A 13,354-nucleotide genomic window follows, 5' to 3' on the forward strand; every position below is an offset into this window, starting at 1 on the left:
CCGAGCCAGTTCGACACACAGTCGAAAACACTTCGGTGAAGCCAGTTCTGGTGGTGTAATACCGTCTGCTGCTACTCACCACACCCTTCTGCAGAGGCAGGAGACAAGAATCTGTGCCCACAAGACAGATAATATAACGGACCGTGAGCCAGACTAACATAAAATCAGCTTTACTAGCGGATGCGCATCTCCATGCTCACCTGTAAATGTCTAAAACAACTTCTAGAAGAAAGACAAGGCTGGCACGGAGGGGAGGAGAAGAAAAAAGAACGCCTTCAGCCACAAAGCTAGATGAAAAGAGTGGAGTGCCCTCTATCAACAGCCGCAAGGTCCCAAGCCACAGCAGGTATTGTTTACAAAAGGCTTTGTGTAGGTTATGCTAAAAAGGCTGAAAGCACTGTCTGCAAAAGATGCTAAAAGCACTATTGGCAAAGGATGCAAAACCTGCAAAATAAACCTTTTCCCACCAAACAAGATGAAACAAATACAACAAAACACCATAGGAAATTAAGCCAGGCTACACTAATTGTGTCTGGAATGATAAGAATGCTCTTCCTCTTCCCAATACAGCTTATCACAATGTTTGTGCTATGTTCTGAACATCTTCAATTCCCCTTACCTACCCTGTTTTGGAAGAAAGAGTTGGGATTACAAGTAACTTCGAGCCTCAAAGGGAAAGCCTTCCTCACAGAATCAGGTTTGGGTTTGATCACATGGATCAAAGGAAGAGCATTTTGTTCCTTTAAAATTATCCTGTACCATATATTCTAATATACGTAGCTAACTTGGTCGATTTTCAGCTGCACCTTGCAATTGTCACCTTAAAAATCTGTAACAAAGGCAACTTTACAGGAGTGCATCGCAACTGCTGGTTCTCTAGAGCTCTGCCAAGTAACATTGTGGTGAAAAAACGATAGCTCCAGGAAAGGCCATACTCGGATAAAATTCAGAAAAAAACCCACCCACACAACTTTCTGCAAGCTAAAGAATTCATTCTTAAAAAGGGGGGCATTGAGTCAAAACTGAAAATACACATGCAAAGAATGCATGTGTTGTACTTAGTACCAGAATCATCTTTTTACTGTCTTCCAAGACAAACGCATACTAAAGGCACAGTGCTCACCAGCTCAAGTAACAAGCCTGAATTCTCCTGAAAGCTTCTAAGGAAACACAAACCCTTAAAAATCAGCCCTCCAGAGCATGTTTTGGAATAGCTTTAATAAACAAAAGCTCATTGAAATGCAAACCTTCAAGCTAAAGTATTTTCTTAAAGAAATGTTCTTTCTGATGGGAGAAACGGATTGTTGGGATTTTACACTATTACTGCTGCTACAAAAAGAACCCCAAAGAATCATCAAAAACGAACCTTCATCAGTTAACCCAAAACTGTAAAGCTACTTAGAAATATTGAAACAGAAGATCCATTAGTTTTTATATGTCAGAGATTAAAAAAAATGAAGCAGTGTGGTCCATTTCTCAATTTCACTGTGCCAAGACAGACCTGAATCATTACACTGTGGCTATGTTTATACTGAAACTTTTTTTTTTCCGCTCAAAACTTGGACTTCCACACCCAGTAGGCAACATTTTTTTAAGTACATTCCAAGCTTCCCTCAAACAGTTCCAGTCAAAACATCACCAGATTTTAATTCTGTCAAGAATGCGAGCATCTCATTAAAGGACTGCCTAATTACAGGTAACGTGCCCAGACCACAGATTCTGTGCCATCTTTATATGGAATATTATTCAGAAGTAACACCACCAACTTTTCTCAAAATTTCTGAAATTTCTGCATATTTAGTGTATAGCAAAGAATTGTGCTGTGTCTCCTCAACTAATTAACAGAGCTTGGGGGGGGGGAAGAAAAATGAACTCACAATACTCGCTCGTGGTGGTGAGAAAGATCAACCCAAGAGGAAAGAAAATGTCATCAACCCCTAAGAAAATTGCAAGCTTTAAAGAAAAAAAATTAAGCCTCTAGAGCTACTAATTGCACAAAGAAAACCTTTTCAAGTGTGAGTCAAACCTAGACTAAAAGAATATTGTGCATATGGTTTTCATGAGTTTTTCTAATGCTTCTGCTGTCTTCCACTTTGCCAGGTTACAGAATTCAGAACCCGTAAGCACAGAAAAATCACTCTGCTCCTACTTAAATAAAGCCACGAACACCAGAGGCGAGCATCACATCTACTGAATGAAGTGGATGACCTTGGAGGAAAGAAGGAAAGGTGGCAATGAAGGACAAATTTCTGAGCAGTATAAAGGAAAAAAAGATGACCTCCTTAGGAAAACTTCCCAGCGACTGCAGAGAGGAAGTTCTGAACAGGAATTTATTTTTAAAAGAAAAAAAAGGCCTTATCAGATACCCACTAGCCAGAGGCAAACATGCTCTGGAGCCCAATACAGGGTTCAAGAATATCCAAACAAATTGCATTCCCTGCAGCTGGAGACCGGAAAGAACAAGAAGAAAGGTAAACTCCTCACTACCACTTTGCCTCAGGACAGGAAAAGTAAAGCTTTCTCATAATTTTTCAGAATTTCTTACGGCATCCTAATATATATGGCTATATACATATATAAATACATATTCTTTCACGGTTTTCTTTTCCAGTTACTTCTCCTTCTGCAGCGCTATCCATACCGTGACTTTTCCCTAACACAGTATCTGTTAAGTGATCTGCGTTGTAGCTGCTATATTAGATTTGCTGTATTTAAAATTGGAACTGCAGTTAGTTTCTACTTCAGTAGCTTGACTCACAGCCAAAGTTGCCGTAAACCTTATCACGAACCTACCAACATAATCACTGAGATTACAGAAGCGTAGTCAAATTCCACCGGAGAGTACAAAGTATATTCATAGCAAAAGGTTACATGCAACTTTATTATGTGGAGCATAATTCAATACATAAAATGACATGTTAAAACTAGCAGCAACTAGCTATCTACAGATACATGTTCATTCATACTTTTACTTTCTTTTTTCTTTTTTTTTTTTTTTAAATCTGTACTGCTCACTCAGGCTTGTTATGACAGGAATGAGACACCAAGTTAGAGACATCAAAGAAGTATTCTGCCCTCGTCCTGGGCACATAAACACAAATCCCCAGTAAATTCCTTCTTTCCTCACTCATATAGTCCACGTCTAACCTGCTACGTCTCAGCGGAGCAGAAACAAGTGACAGCCCAGCTGACGGGGCAACGGCATCCCAGACCAGAAAGGGCTCGGATTGTCAAGGAAGACCCACAAGAAGATCTCCCCACTTAGCAAGTAAACACAGAGGTTTCACAATCCGAGCAGGCCTAAGCAGTGCTGCTGAACGTTAAGTACCAAAGCGTCTCAGAAATAGAGGGGATACCCAAGAACTGACTAAAATTCACAAGCTCAGAATTGGATAAAGGACAGACTAGGGAAGAGATGAAGTACCTGGGAGGAAAACCAAAAAAAATAAGTTGACAAATTGGAAGGAAGAAGCAATCTTCAGGGGGCACAGCTTTGGATGAGAGGATGGAAGACACAACATACCACACAAAGGCAAGGCAGCAGCAGCAGAAAGGTGAATGACAAAGAAATAGAGTGAGAGAGGAACGTGGCTTTACGAAAAGAAGTTGAATGAATTTATAGGATACATTACACTGCGATATATGCTAGACTGAACAACAAGAATATATTTCAAATAAGAAGAAGAAGGAAGGAGGGAGAAACCACAAGGACAGAAAAGCAAAATAAATAGGAGGAGGTATTTGTACATGTATTTGGTTCCGTACCAGGAGACCATAAAGATTATGAGCCTACGATGCTGGTAATGCCTTTTACATGAATTTAGTTGAAAATGATGAAAAACTAAACTTGGGACCCAACAAATGAAAGGATGGTATTGCTATTCCATCATCATGCAATCTTTGCATCTATTTCCAACACACTATACAGTCAACTGACTTAAGATGATGAAGCAACATAGGATCAACACATCCAGACAGCAGAAAATTCGCTAAGACTTAAATAAGGCGGCCTTTGCAGCTCTGTAATTCACAAAGCAGCAGCTGTGCCTTCTACAGGAGCATTACGCTGGGGTTACACAGTGACTTTAATCCCACGTGAGCCTGGGCTGCTACTGCACAGCCCTGCTTTTCCTCTCCTTTCTCAGGTACCCATTGCTCCTACCTCTCGTGCTAGCAGCGGCGCTTGCGCAGCCATGCAGCAAGCTGGATCAGGGAATGGATTTATCCAAAAAATTATCCTTTTTGGGGAGAAAAGTCAGGGAAGGTTTGATTTCAGGTGGGTGAGTTCCCTAATCCACATGGCTCGCCCATCCTTGTGCTCCTACAGGGAGACAATAGAAATAGTTGGCAAGTGGAGCCGGCCCTTCAGCAGCAGTCCAGGCTTTAGAACAGATTAAAACAGCCACGTAACCGCAACCTCATTCGCTCTGGCAAAACATGAAAGCGACGAAGTTTTAAAAAAGACATTTTAGAATACATTAGCAAAGACTGTAAATCCACATAAAGTTCTTTGGAAAAGCAGGCCTTGAGATAACGTTCAAGGTAAAGCAACTATCACCTAACAAGTTTATAGTCTATAGCATACAAATACATTACAGAAATACCAAGGCGAATTCAAACGCGGATCATATACAGCGTTCTGTACAATTTTGCAGACACACGCACAGACGCAAAAGGAAGGTATGCCTATGTCCCAGCCAACTAAGGGCAATTTCAGACCACTACGTGTGACTTATTTACTACCACCAATCAAATAAGGTAGTCTTTGAAACCAAAATATATGAAAATTGTCAACACCTCTGATAAATTCAGCCATTCGTAACCCAGTTGGCCCGGGGCGGTGGGGGGGGGGAAAGAACTTGCTGCCTAAAAGCAGCCAGGTATGGATAGAGCGAAGAAGTACTTCCAGCCATAGGGAAACTTTGAAGGATTTCTGGTTCACAGCAATAAAGCCTACATTTACGTTTCAGGAGGAAAAACCTCTTTCTCCATCACAGTTGCAGAAAGACAATCTTTTTATAGTAATGCCAGCACGGATCCACCATGTGAAAGGATATGGTAGCTTTAGCGAGCTACAGAAGATAAACATATGTCATGCCTAAAACTGAGCCAATGATCCTAAAAGCATCCTGAATCACTTGTTCCACAAATTCCTCCGTCACCAAGTATGAAGAAACGTAACACAAAGAGCCAAACAGAGATTATAAACACAGAAATGTATTTTTAAACCTATTTGCTAACACATTTCAAAACACATTTTTTATTATAGTCTTGTCAAGTCATAAAAAGATACTCCAGCTTCACTGATGCTAAGCTCCCACAGAGAAGAGAAATACAATGCAGTTTGTAAGACTGCAATAGATATTTGATTTTTTTTTTTTTTTTAATGGATATTAGAATTTTACATTGTGTCAAAAGTCATCCAACTCCCAGGAAAGCTCTCCACTCAACTATCAGCACACATCTTTGTCAAATCCCAGGTACGCTTTCCACCAGCAAAACATGTTGCCTTTCCTTCCCAGCCTCCAGGACCTGAATCTACATCCTTGCATACAAAATGCTGTATTATCACTCAAAAAGAAGACATATTTTAGATTTAAATAAACATCCTGGTTTTGATTATGTACAGCCTTCAAGGAGAGTATGTGTAGTATGTGCAGAGGGGCTGGAGAAAAGGTAGTTACACCTATTTGCCTCAACCCTGACCAAGAAGAATCCCATTTGGAATAAAACAGTAGTTCAGTCTTCGTCCTCTCCAAATGACATAGTTTAAGCCTTCGAACTACAAACATTTAAAGCCGTGCTCAGTTTTGCATAAAGATATCAAAGCTATTGGAATGGCAGGCATGCTTTATGATCTGGTAGGCTGCCAAAAACCATCTGCTAATATACTAGACAATAGATGTATTCTGCTAGAACTCATAAGAGAACTTTCTGATCTTTTCCTTGTATCGCTTCTTTTTAGTTGTATACAAATTGAACCGAAATGGTATTAAAAAAAATGTAATTAAGAGGTTTAGATCCTATACAAATACTACGGTTTGTAAGTATTGCATATGTGATTTGAATGCTCACATTTATATGCTAACAAATACAGGAATTATTTGTAATACTTTTAACATTTTAAAATACGCATTCTTAAGCACTAACTTGCAAACCATGTATTCAGAGTTTCTGGTTTCCCCTGCAGCAGTTAAGTTTGTAGCAGTAGTAGTATAAAACTACTACAGAGTAGTACAAAACAAGAGCATGAAGTTGTGCTCTTGCAGCACCCAAAAGCTCCAACAGTGCGGCGAAAGGACCCGAACTCTCTCGAGTCTTGATAAACAAACAGCATTCAGTTAAAATTTAATACTTCTGGATAACAGCGGGGTGCTTTCTAGAAAAATAATTCTTCGTTCCAGAGACAAAAAGATCCTGCGTGTGGTTCCAGTAGGCATTGCTTTCTGGAACAGTCCGGAATCACAGTGACTGCATATCCTGAATACAGTCCTAAATACACAATTTGACGACGAGGTTGACACCCAGCTTCTCGCATGAGTGTCACACGCTGGCCAGCGCAGTATCAAGACTACCAAGTCCTCAAAGCCCAGTTCCTCCTTCACAGCCAGATGCAATTAAAAGGCCTCTGCATCACAAACCAAGATCAGGGGGTTTTTTTCAGCAAATACTTTTAAACAAAAATTCTCTTGTTCTCTCTTATTCTGTTATCTGATATTTGAACAAATCATTGACACGGCGGAGCTGTCATATCCTATCACATCATTCCATGTTTAAAGAATGTTTAATCTGTAAATCCAGGCAGTGATTCTGCAAACGCAGACTGCTTGCAACATGAATGCTGAACAGAGACTGTGTAAGTTTAGTGCCCGTGTTGGTAAATTAGATGTTATTAAGGCGGTTTCTTAATCCATAACATTAAAATTTACAAATTAAATTCACTGTAGAAATTTAATTACATTAAAGAAAAATATTTTAAGCCGGCATTTCACATGTTTTCCTGTTTTTGTATCCACAGGCTAATAATGCTTATGACATCTTTCAGCAGAATACAGACGGAAGTAATTATAAACTCCTGAAAAATAGCAAATGGCAACAAAACCTGGACTAGAGCAGCAGTACCTGGTCTAGATGTTCTAAAAATAAGCTTCTATCTAGGGGGAAAAATTCCTTGGATCAGTCTGTTACTTATTACTCAGCATTTGCTAGTTAAACACTGCACAGCCACTAATTTTAATCTAAGGAAACGAATGCTGTGATCTTTCCCATATAAAAAAGCATTTCAACACCCCCAGAAGAAAAACAGGGGAGAGAAGGCTCAAGGCTCGGCATTCTGATTTGTGAAGAGAGGACACTGTGAGAGTGAGACAAACAGTATGGCCTCTGTCAAAGTTGCCACATTTGTATTTTATATACAAATATAAAGCAAGAAATCTCATTTAAATAATTAACGGGTGGACGATATGCAAAAAGGGTGGGACAGCAGTGGACTTACTGCTGAATATTTTACAGAAGAACCATCCCAGAAATTGATCGTCTCCAAATGTAATGATTAATCCCCCATATAATGCCAGGTACCCACTACCACCATATTTTGTCAAAAGCAAACTTTTAACTTCAAGAGAAGCAATCACATTAGGTAAAATGAATAATAAAACCTCCACAATTGATGTCATGTAGATTTTCATGATCTTAACCTGTGCAGAGTTTTAAATTATAAATGCAAATACCTTCTTACAAGTTTCTGGTAAAAAATACATTCAATTTAAAAGTGGTGTTCAAAGCTATCTCTAGCCAGACATAAACCACATCAGTGGTTTTAAAATATTTTAATAATTTTAGCAGCCTCTTACACCCAGTAAATCAAAGTCTTAGTCTATTATATAAATATTGCTGAAAAGACCAATGCTTTTTGTATGTTGTTTGTGACACTTTTTTTTTTAACATTTCCCCCATTGTAGAGAACAAAAAATGGTTTGCATTGTGTTAGCTCCAGTTATAATTTCCAGCTGTGTCAAAACTTTAACAGCCTAAAAGCAGGAAATCCAAAGAGGAAATTCCATCGTCAGTTCCTGAAGTTTTGTAACTCAAATGTTCTTCCAAAAACTGGATCTTAAAGGAATTTTAGTAGCATTTTTTTCTGTAACCTTACCTGATATCTTCAAGTAGCTCACATTCTGCCTGATGCTTGGCCTGAAGTTTTGTCATCTGCTCAACCTGAATGTTTTTTAGCTCTTGTGTAACTTTCACCTACAAAAAAAAGAAACCACGGACCACATATATTTTCTGTAGAGTTTAAGTCAAATTTCAACAAGAAAAAAAAAAACAATTAATGTCCTTCACCTATTTTGAAATTGCACATTTCAGTGGGAAGTTCGAGCACAGAATTAAGGGTGCAGTTTAACCCTACGCAACATTCATAAAGGCTGATTTCAGTAAGTGCTGTCACCCCAGCAGGCTTACGCTGCACATGGCAGGAATCTCATACTTACACCCAACCATTAACAAAAGTGCAATTTTATTCCAAAACCTGGGAGGGTAGCTTGTGTGCAACAAAAGAGTTTTGCCTACCAAAAAGAAAAAGCAGGCCACAGAGGAAGAAAAAAAAAAAAAATTATTAAACATTTTGCACTTCAGTGCAAGTCACACAATTCTGAACTTTATTAAACTGTCCTACAATTGCTGTCATTTAAAGATAGCTTAAACATCAAGTTGGTTTTGACTGCATATCAGATCAAAAGAGCCCTCTATAAAAGGCTTCAGAAGGTTGGCCTTACGTTTTTTTAGTAGTGGTGTAATTTTCCTTTGCACCTTGTGATCATGAAGCTAAAATTTCAATACTTTGGGAACCTACTTGATAACTGACAGGTCGAACCATCGGCACAGGCATCAGGAATGATTTGATTTTGGAAGGGAACCTTGGGGTTGTTTTGTTCTTGTTTTTATAAAACAAGAGGTCTTGGCATGTAAGCCCTCTAGTGATCACAGGGAATCCATGTATCGGCCTAAAAAATGATCACCAGCATATCTGAAGACATTATGCATTCATGAGGACAGAAATGCCAAACAGTTACTGTAATGGGCGAAGAGAGATGAAATCGGAGAGGAAGACGACACAGATCTTCCTCTTCTTTGCTAGCCAGGCCAAAAAAAAAACAAAAAACAAAAAACAAAAAAACCTAGATCTCATCAGCTAGCAAAAGCCTCCTCGATTTTAACACTGAAAGCAATCCCCCAGCAACAAGCACCCTTTAATCACAACATTATATAAAGGCAAGTTTTTCACATGATACCAAAAAAAAAAAAAAATCACATGTATGCCCCTGACTTTAAGCAGAAGAAATGTCTATTTTTAACATGAACTTTCAGCGTTTTCGGTTTTATCTGTATATGAAAAAAAAAAAAAATCCCTCCTCAAAATAAAGAAACCCACACAAGATGACCCATGTAATGGAAATCATCTCAAACAAAATAATATAGGCAAAGAATGACACACATGTAATATAAATAAGCCGCCAAATGCAAACTAAAATAGAAATAAGAACTGTTTAACAAAAGCAAGAGTCCAGCCGCAAAACAAGAGGTCGAGAGGCAGGAACGAGCCAAGGCGAGATGGTCGCTGCAGCTGCCTGCCAGGGCTACTGGGGAGCTCGGGGGATGACAAGGGATTTCTGTTTACGCTCCCTCCCAAGCCTTCCTCCCCTCCCCAGCTCCGCGAGCCGCTGTGCTACAGCTACACAGCAAAGCCCTGCAAACCTCCTCACCCAGAAATCTCACCGCCGCATGAGACACCTCAAACAGCTCCGGCGAGCTGCAACAGTCAGGCTGTACACCATTACAGCCCCAAACCACCCTCGTCGGGCAGCACCGCAAGGAATATCTTAACACGCACAAATCGTAAAACCACGAAACTCCCTTTCCACGGCGCCTGTAAAGGAGCAGCCTCTCACCATCCCGAGACCTGCTTCGCCGTCCCTAGCTCTCCCTCCCTCCCCACACACCGAGCGCTGCGTACAACCCTCAAAATAACTAATAAATCTCCACGCGTCGGTACTTACACGTAGCTCAAGACCCCGCTACAACTCGGGTCTCCCAGATAACAACCTGCCTGCAGGCAAGCCACGCTAGGAACAGCCTTTTTCCCAAATCTACATTCCTTCTTCCGTCTCTTCCCATACCAGCCCAATGCAAAGCGCCCCGTATTCCCATGGACCGCACGGACACAAAAAAGCCTCCCCGCTGCATTTGCAGCTTGTTCCCATCAAACATATGTTGCACATTTTTGGCTGCCCCTGTTCGCCCACGCTCTCGATACATGCCGGGATAGCCTGCATCCTTGCATCAACTCCAGACGTGACCTTCTGCTCCAAGGCAACCAACCCATCGCTGCTGGTAGCAACCCACCATAGTACCCGAACGCAGCCGAGCCCCCAAAATACCGCCAGCAGCACCCCCGAACTGGTACGGACGGTCTCAACACCTCCATGAAGCCAAGCCCCCTGCAGTCGCTGACCCCCTTCCAGCCCTACCCAAACACCGCTCTCCTTCATTTGCAGAGCGTCCCTTGGGTATAGGGGTGGCCACCCCAGCACCCACTGCCCAACCTCTGCCCCCCCCCCGCCATGCCCTCTCCTGCCTCCGGAGCCCCCCTCCCACACCTGACCCACCCCACCACCACCCTGGGCCCCCCCACCTCCAGTCTCCAACACCCCCACACACCCCCAGCCATTCCCCCCCTTACCCACCTTGCTGCGCCACCCTCCCCAAGACCCCACCGCCCCCAATTCACCCCTCCACCCCCCCTTCCCTCCTAACACTTGCTCTCCCTCTCCTACCCTGCCTCCAGCCTCCACCAACCTGCTGCCCCCCCTCCCCACTCCCCCCATGTCCCCAGACCCCCTCATCCCTCCCCACACCCCCCCATAACACCCAGACCCCCCCCCACCCCGCCCCAAACCCACCCCATTCCAGTCACCCCCCCAGACCCCCCCCACCCCACCCCAAACCCACCCCATCCCAGTCACCCCCCTCAGACCCCCCCCACCCCACCCCAAACCCACCCCATCCCAGTCACCCCCCCCAGACTCCCCCCAACCCACCCCATCCCAGTCACCCCCCCAGACCCCCCCACCCCACCCCAAACCCACCCCATCCCAGTCACCCCCCCAGACCCCCCCCCCGCCCCAAACCCACCCCATCCCAGTCACCCCCCCAGACCCCCCCACCCCACCCCAAACCCACCCCATCCCAGTCACCCCCCCAGACCCCCCCACGCCACCCCAAACCCACCCCATCGCAGTCACCCCCCCAGACCCCCCCACCCCACCCCAAACCCACCCCATCGCAGTCACCCCCCCAGACTCCCCCCAACCCACCCCATCCCAGTCACCCCCCCCGACCCCCCCCACCCTGCCCCAAACCCACCCCATCCCAGTCACCCCCCCAGACTCCCCCCAACCCACCCCATCCCAGTCACTCCCCCCAGACCCCCCCACCCCGCCCCAAACCCACCCCATCGCAGTCACCCCCCCCTCACCCGGACCCCCCCCCCCCGGAGGGGCCCCCCCCGGGCCCTCCACCCCCCGCCCCAGCCCCCCTCGCCTTCCCCGGGGGGACCCTCACCTTCCTCGGCGGGGGCTGCATGGTGCTGCGCTGGGTCTCCACATCAATTCCCTCCCCCCGGCAGCAGGATGCGGCCCCCGCTGCAGGAGGAGGAGGAGGAGGAGCGGGAGGAGCGGGCAGCGAGCGTCGCCCCCCCGGCTCGGGGCGAGTCCCGGTCGGCGGGAGGAGCGGGGGCGGAGGCCGCCTCTTCCTCACAGGCAGCGGCGGGCGGGCGCCGAGCAGCGTCCCGAGCCCCGGCCCTGAGGAGCGGGGAGGGAGAGGAGGCGGCGGAGGGAAGGCGGGGACGGGGCCGAGCGAGGGAGCGACTTCGGGGAGAAGGGAAGGGGGGAGGAAAGGGAAAAAAAAAAAAAAAAAAGGAAAAGCGGGGGGGTGGCGGCGGGGGGGGGGGAGGCGGCGGAGCGCGGCTCGGGAGCGCCCCGCTGAGGGGACGCGCGCCCCGCCAACGGCCCGCGCCGAGGCCTCCCGGCCGGCGAGAGCGGCCACCGCAGGGCGGCGGGCGGGCACGGACGGACACACGGACGGACACACGGGGACACACGGACGGACACACGGGGACACACGGACGGACACACGGACGGACACACGGGGACACACGGACGGACACACGCGCGCGCACACACAGCCCCCCCCCCCCCCCCCCCCCCCGCTCTCCCGGAGGCGCCGGCACCCGCGGCGGCCGCTAGAGGGCGCGCTGGGCAGAGCGCGAGGCGGCGGGGGCGGGGCGTGCGGGGGGGGCGCGAGGGGGGGGGGCAGACGGGCGCAGGGGGTGCACGGGGGGTGCAGGGGGGCACGGGAGGCGGGGGGTGCAGGGGGCGTGCAGGGGGGCACGGGGGGGGTGCGGGGTGTGCACAGGGGGGTACGGGGGGGTGCAGGGGGGCACGGGGGGGTGCGGGGTGTGCACAGGGGGGCACGGGGGGGTGCAGGGGGTGCACAGGGGGGCACGGGGGGGTGCAGGATGGGCACGGGGGGGTGCAGGGTGTGCACAGGGGTGCACGGGGGCACGGGGGGGTGCAGGGGGTGCACAGGGGGTGCAGGAGGGCACGGGGGGGTGCGGGGTGTGTACAGGGGTGCAGGGGGGCACGGGGGGGTGCAGGGTGTGCACAGGGGTGCAGGGGGGCACGGGGGGTGCAGGGGGTGCACAGGGGGTGCAGGAGGGCACGGGGGGGTGCGGGGTGTGTACAGGGGTGCAGGGGGGCACGGGGGGGTGCAGGGTGTGCACAGGGGTGCAGGGGGGCACGGGGGGTGCAGGGGGTGCACAGGGGGTGCAGGAGGGCACGGGGGGGTGCGGGGTGTGTACAGGGGTGCAGGGGGGCACGGGGGGGTGCAGGGTGTGCACAGGGGTGCAGGGGGGCACGGGGGGTGCAGGGGGTGCACAGGGGGTGCAGGAGGGCACGGGGGGGTGCGGGGTGTGTACAGGGGGGCACGGGGGGTGCAGGATGTGCACGGGGGTTGCAGGGGGGCACGGGGAGCAGGGGGGCACGGCGGGGCACAGGGGTGCACAGGGAGGGTGCAGGGGGTGCACGGGGGGCTGCAGGGGTGCACAGGGGTACAGGGGGTGCACGGGAGGTGTAGGGGGGCAGGGGGCGTACAGGGGTGCACGGCAGGGCACAGGGGTGCACAGGGAGGGTGCAGGGGGTGCACAGGGGTGCAGGGTGTGCACGGGGGGCTGCAGGGGTGCACAGGGGTGCAGGGGGTGCACGGGAGGTGCAGGGGGGCAGGGGGCGTACAGGGG

The 13,354-nt window shown here is 47.9% G+C and overlaps 1 protein-coding gene across 1 annotated transcript in view; it reads right to left on the reverse strand.

The window, feature by feature from the left end:
• Positions 1-11,643, reverse strand: part of FCHSD2 (FCH and double SH3 domains 2) — a 174,926-nt gene extending 163,283 nt beyond the window's left edge. Inside the window, exons 1-2 of the mRNA XM_075722744.1 lie at positions 11,623-11,643; positions 8,153-8,250 (exon numbers count right to left, since the gene is read on the reverse strand). Coding sequence (XP_075578859.1) covers positions 8,153-8,250; positions 11,623-11,643 — 119 coding nt within the window. The remainder of the gene's footprint in view (positions 1-8,152; positions 8,251-11,622) is intronic.
• Positions 11,644-13,354: the final 1,711 nt, after the last annotated feature.

Source organism: Pelecanus crispus, chromosome 1 (assembly GCF_030463565.1).
Source record: "Pelecanus crispus isolate bPelCri1 chromosome 1, bPelCri1.pri, whole genome shotgun sequence".
NCBI classification, from domain to species: Eukaryota; Metazoa; Chordata; class Aves; order Pelecaniformes; family Pelecanidae; genus Pelecanus; species Pelecanus crispus.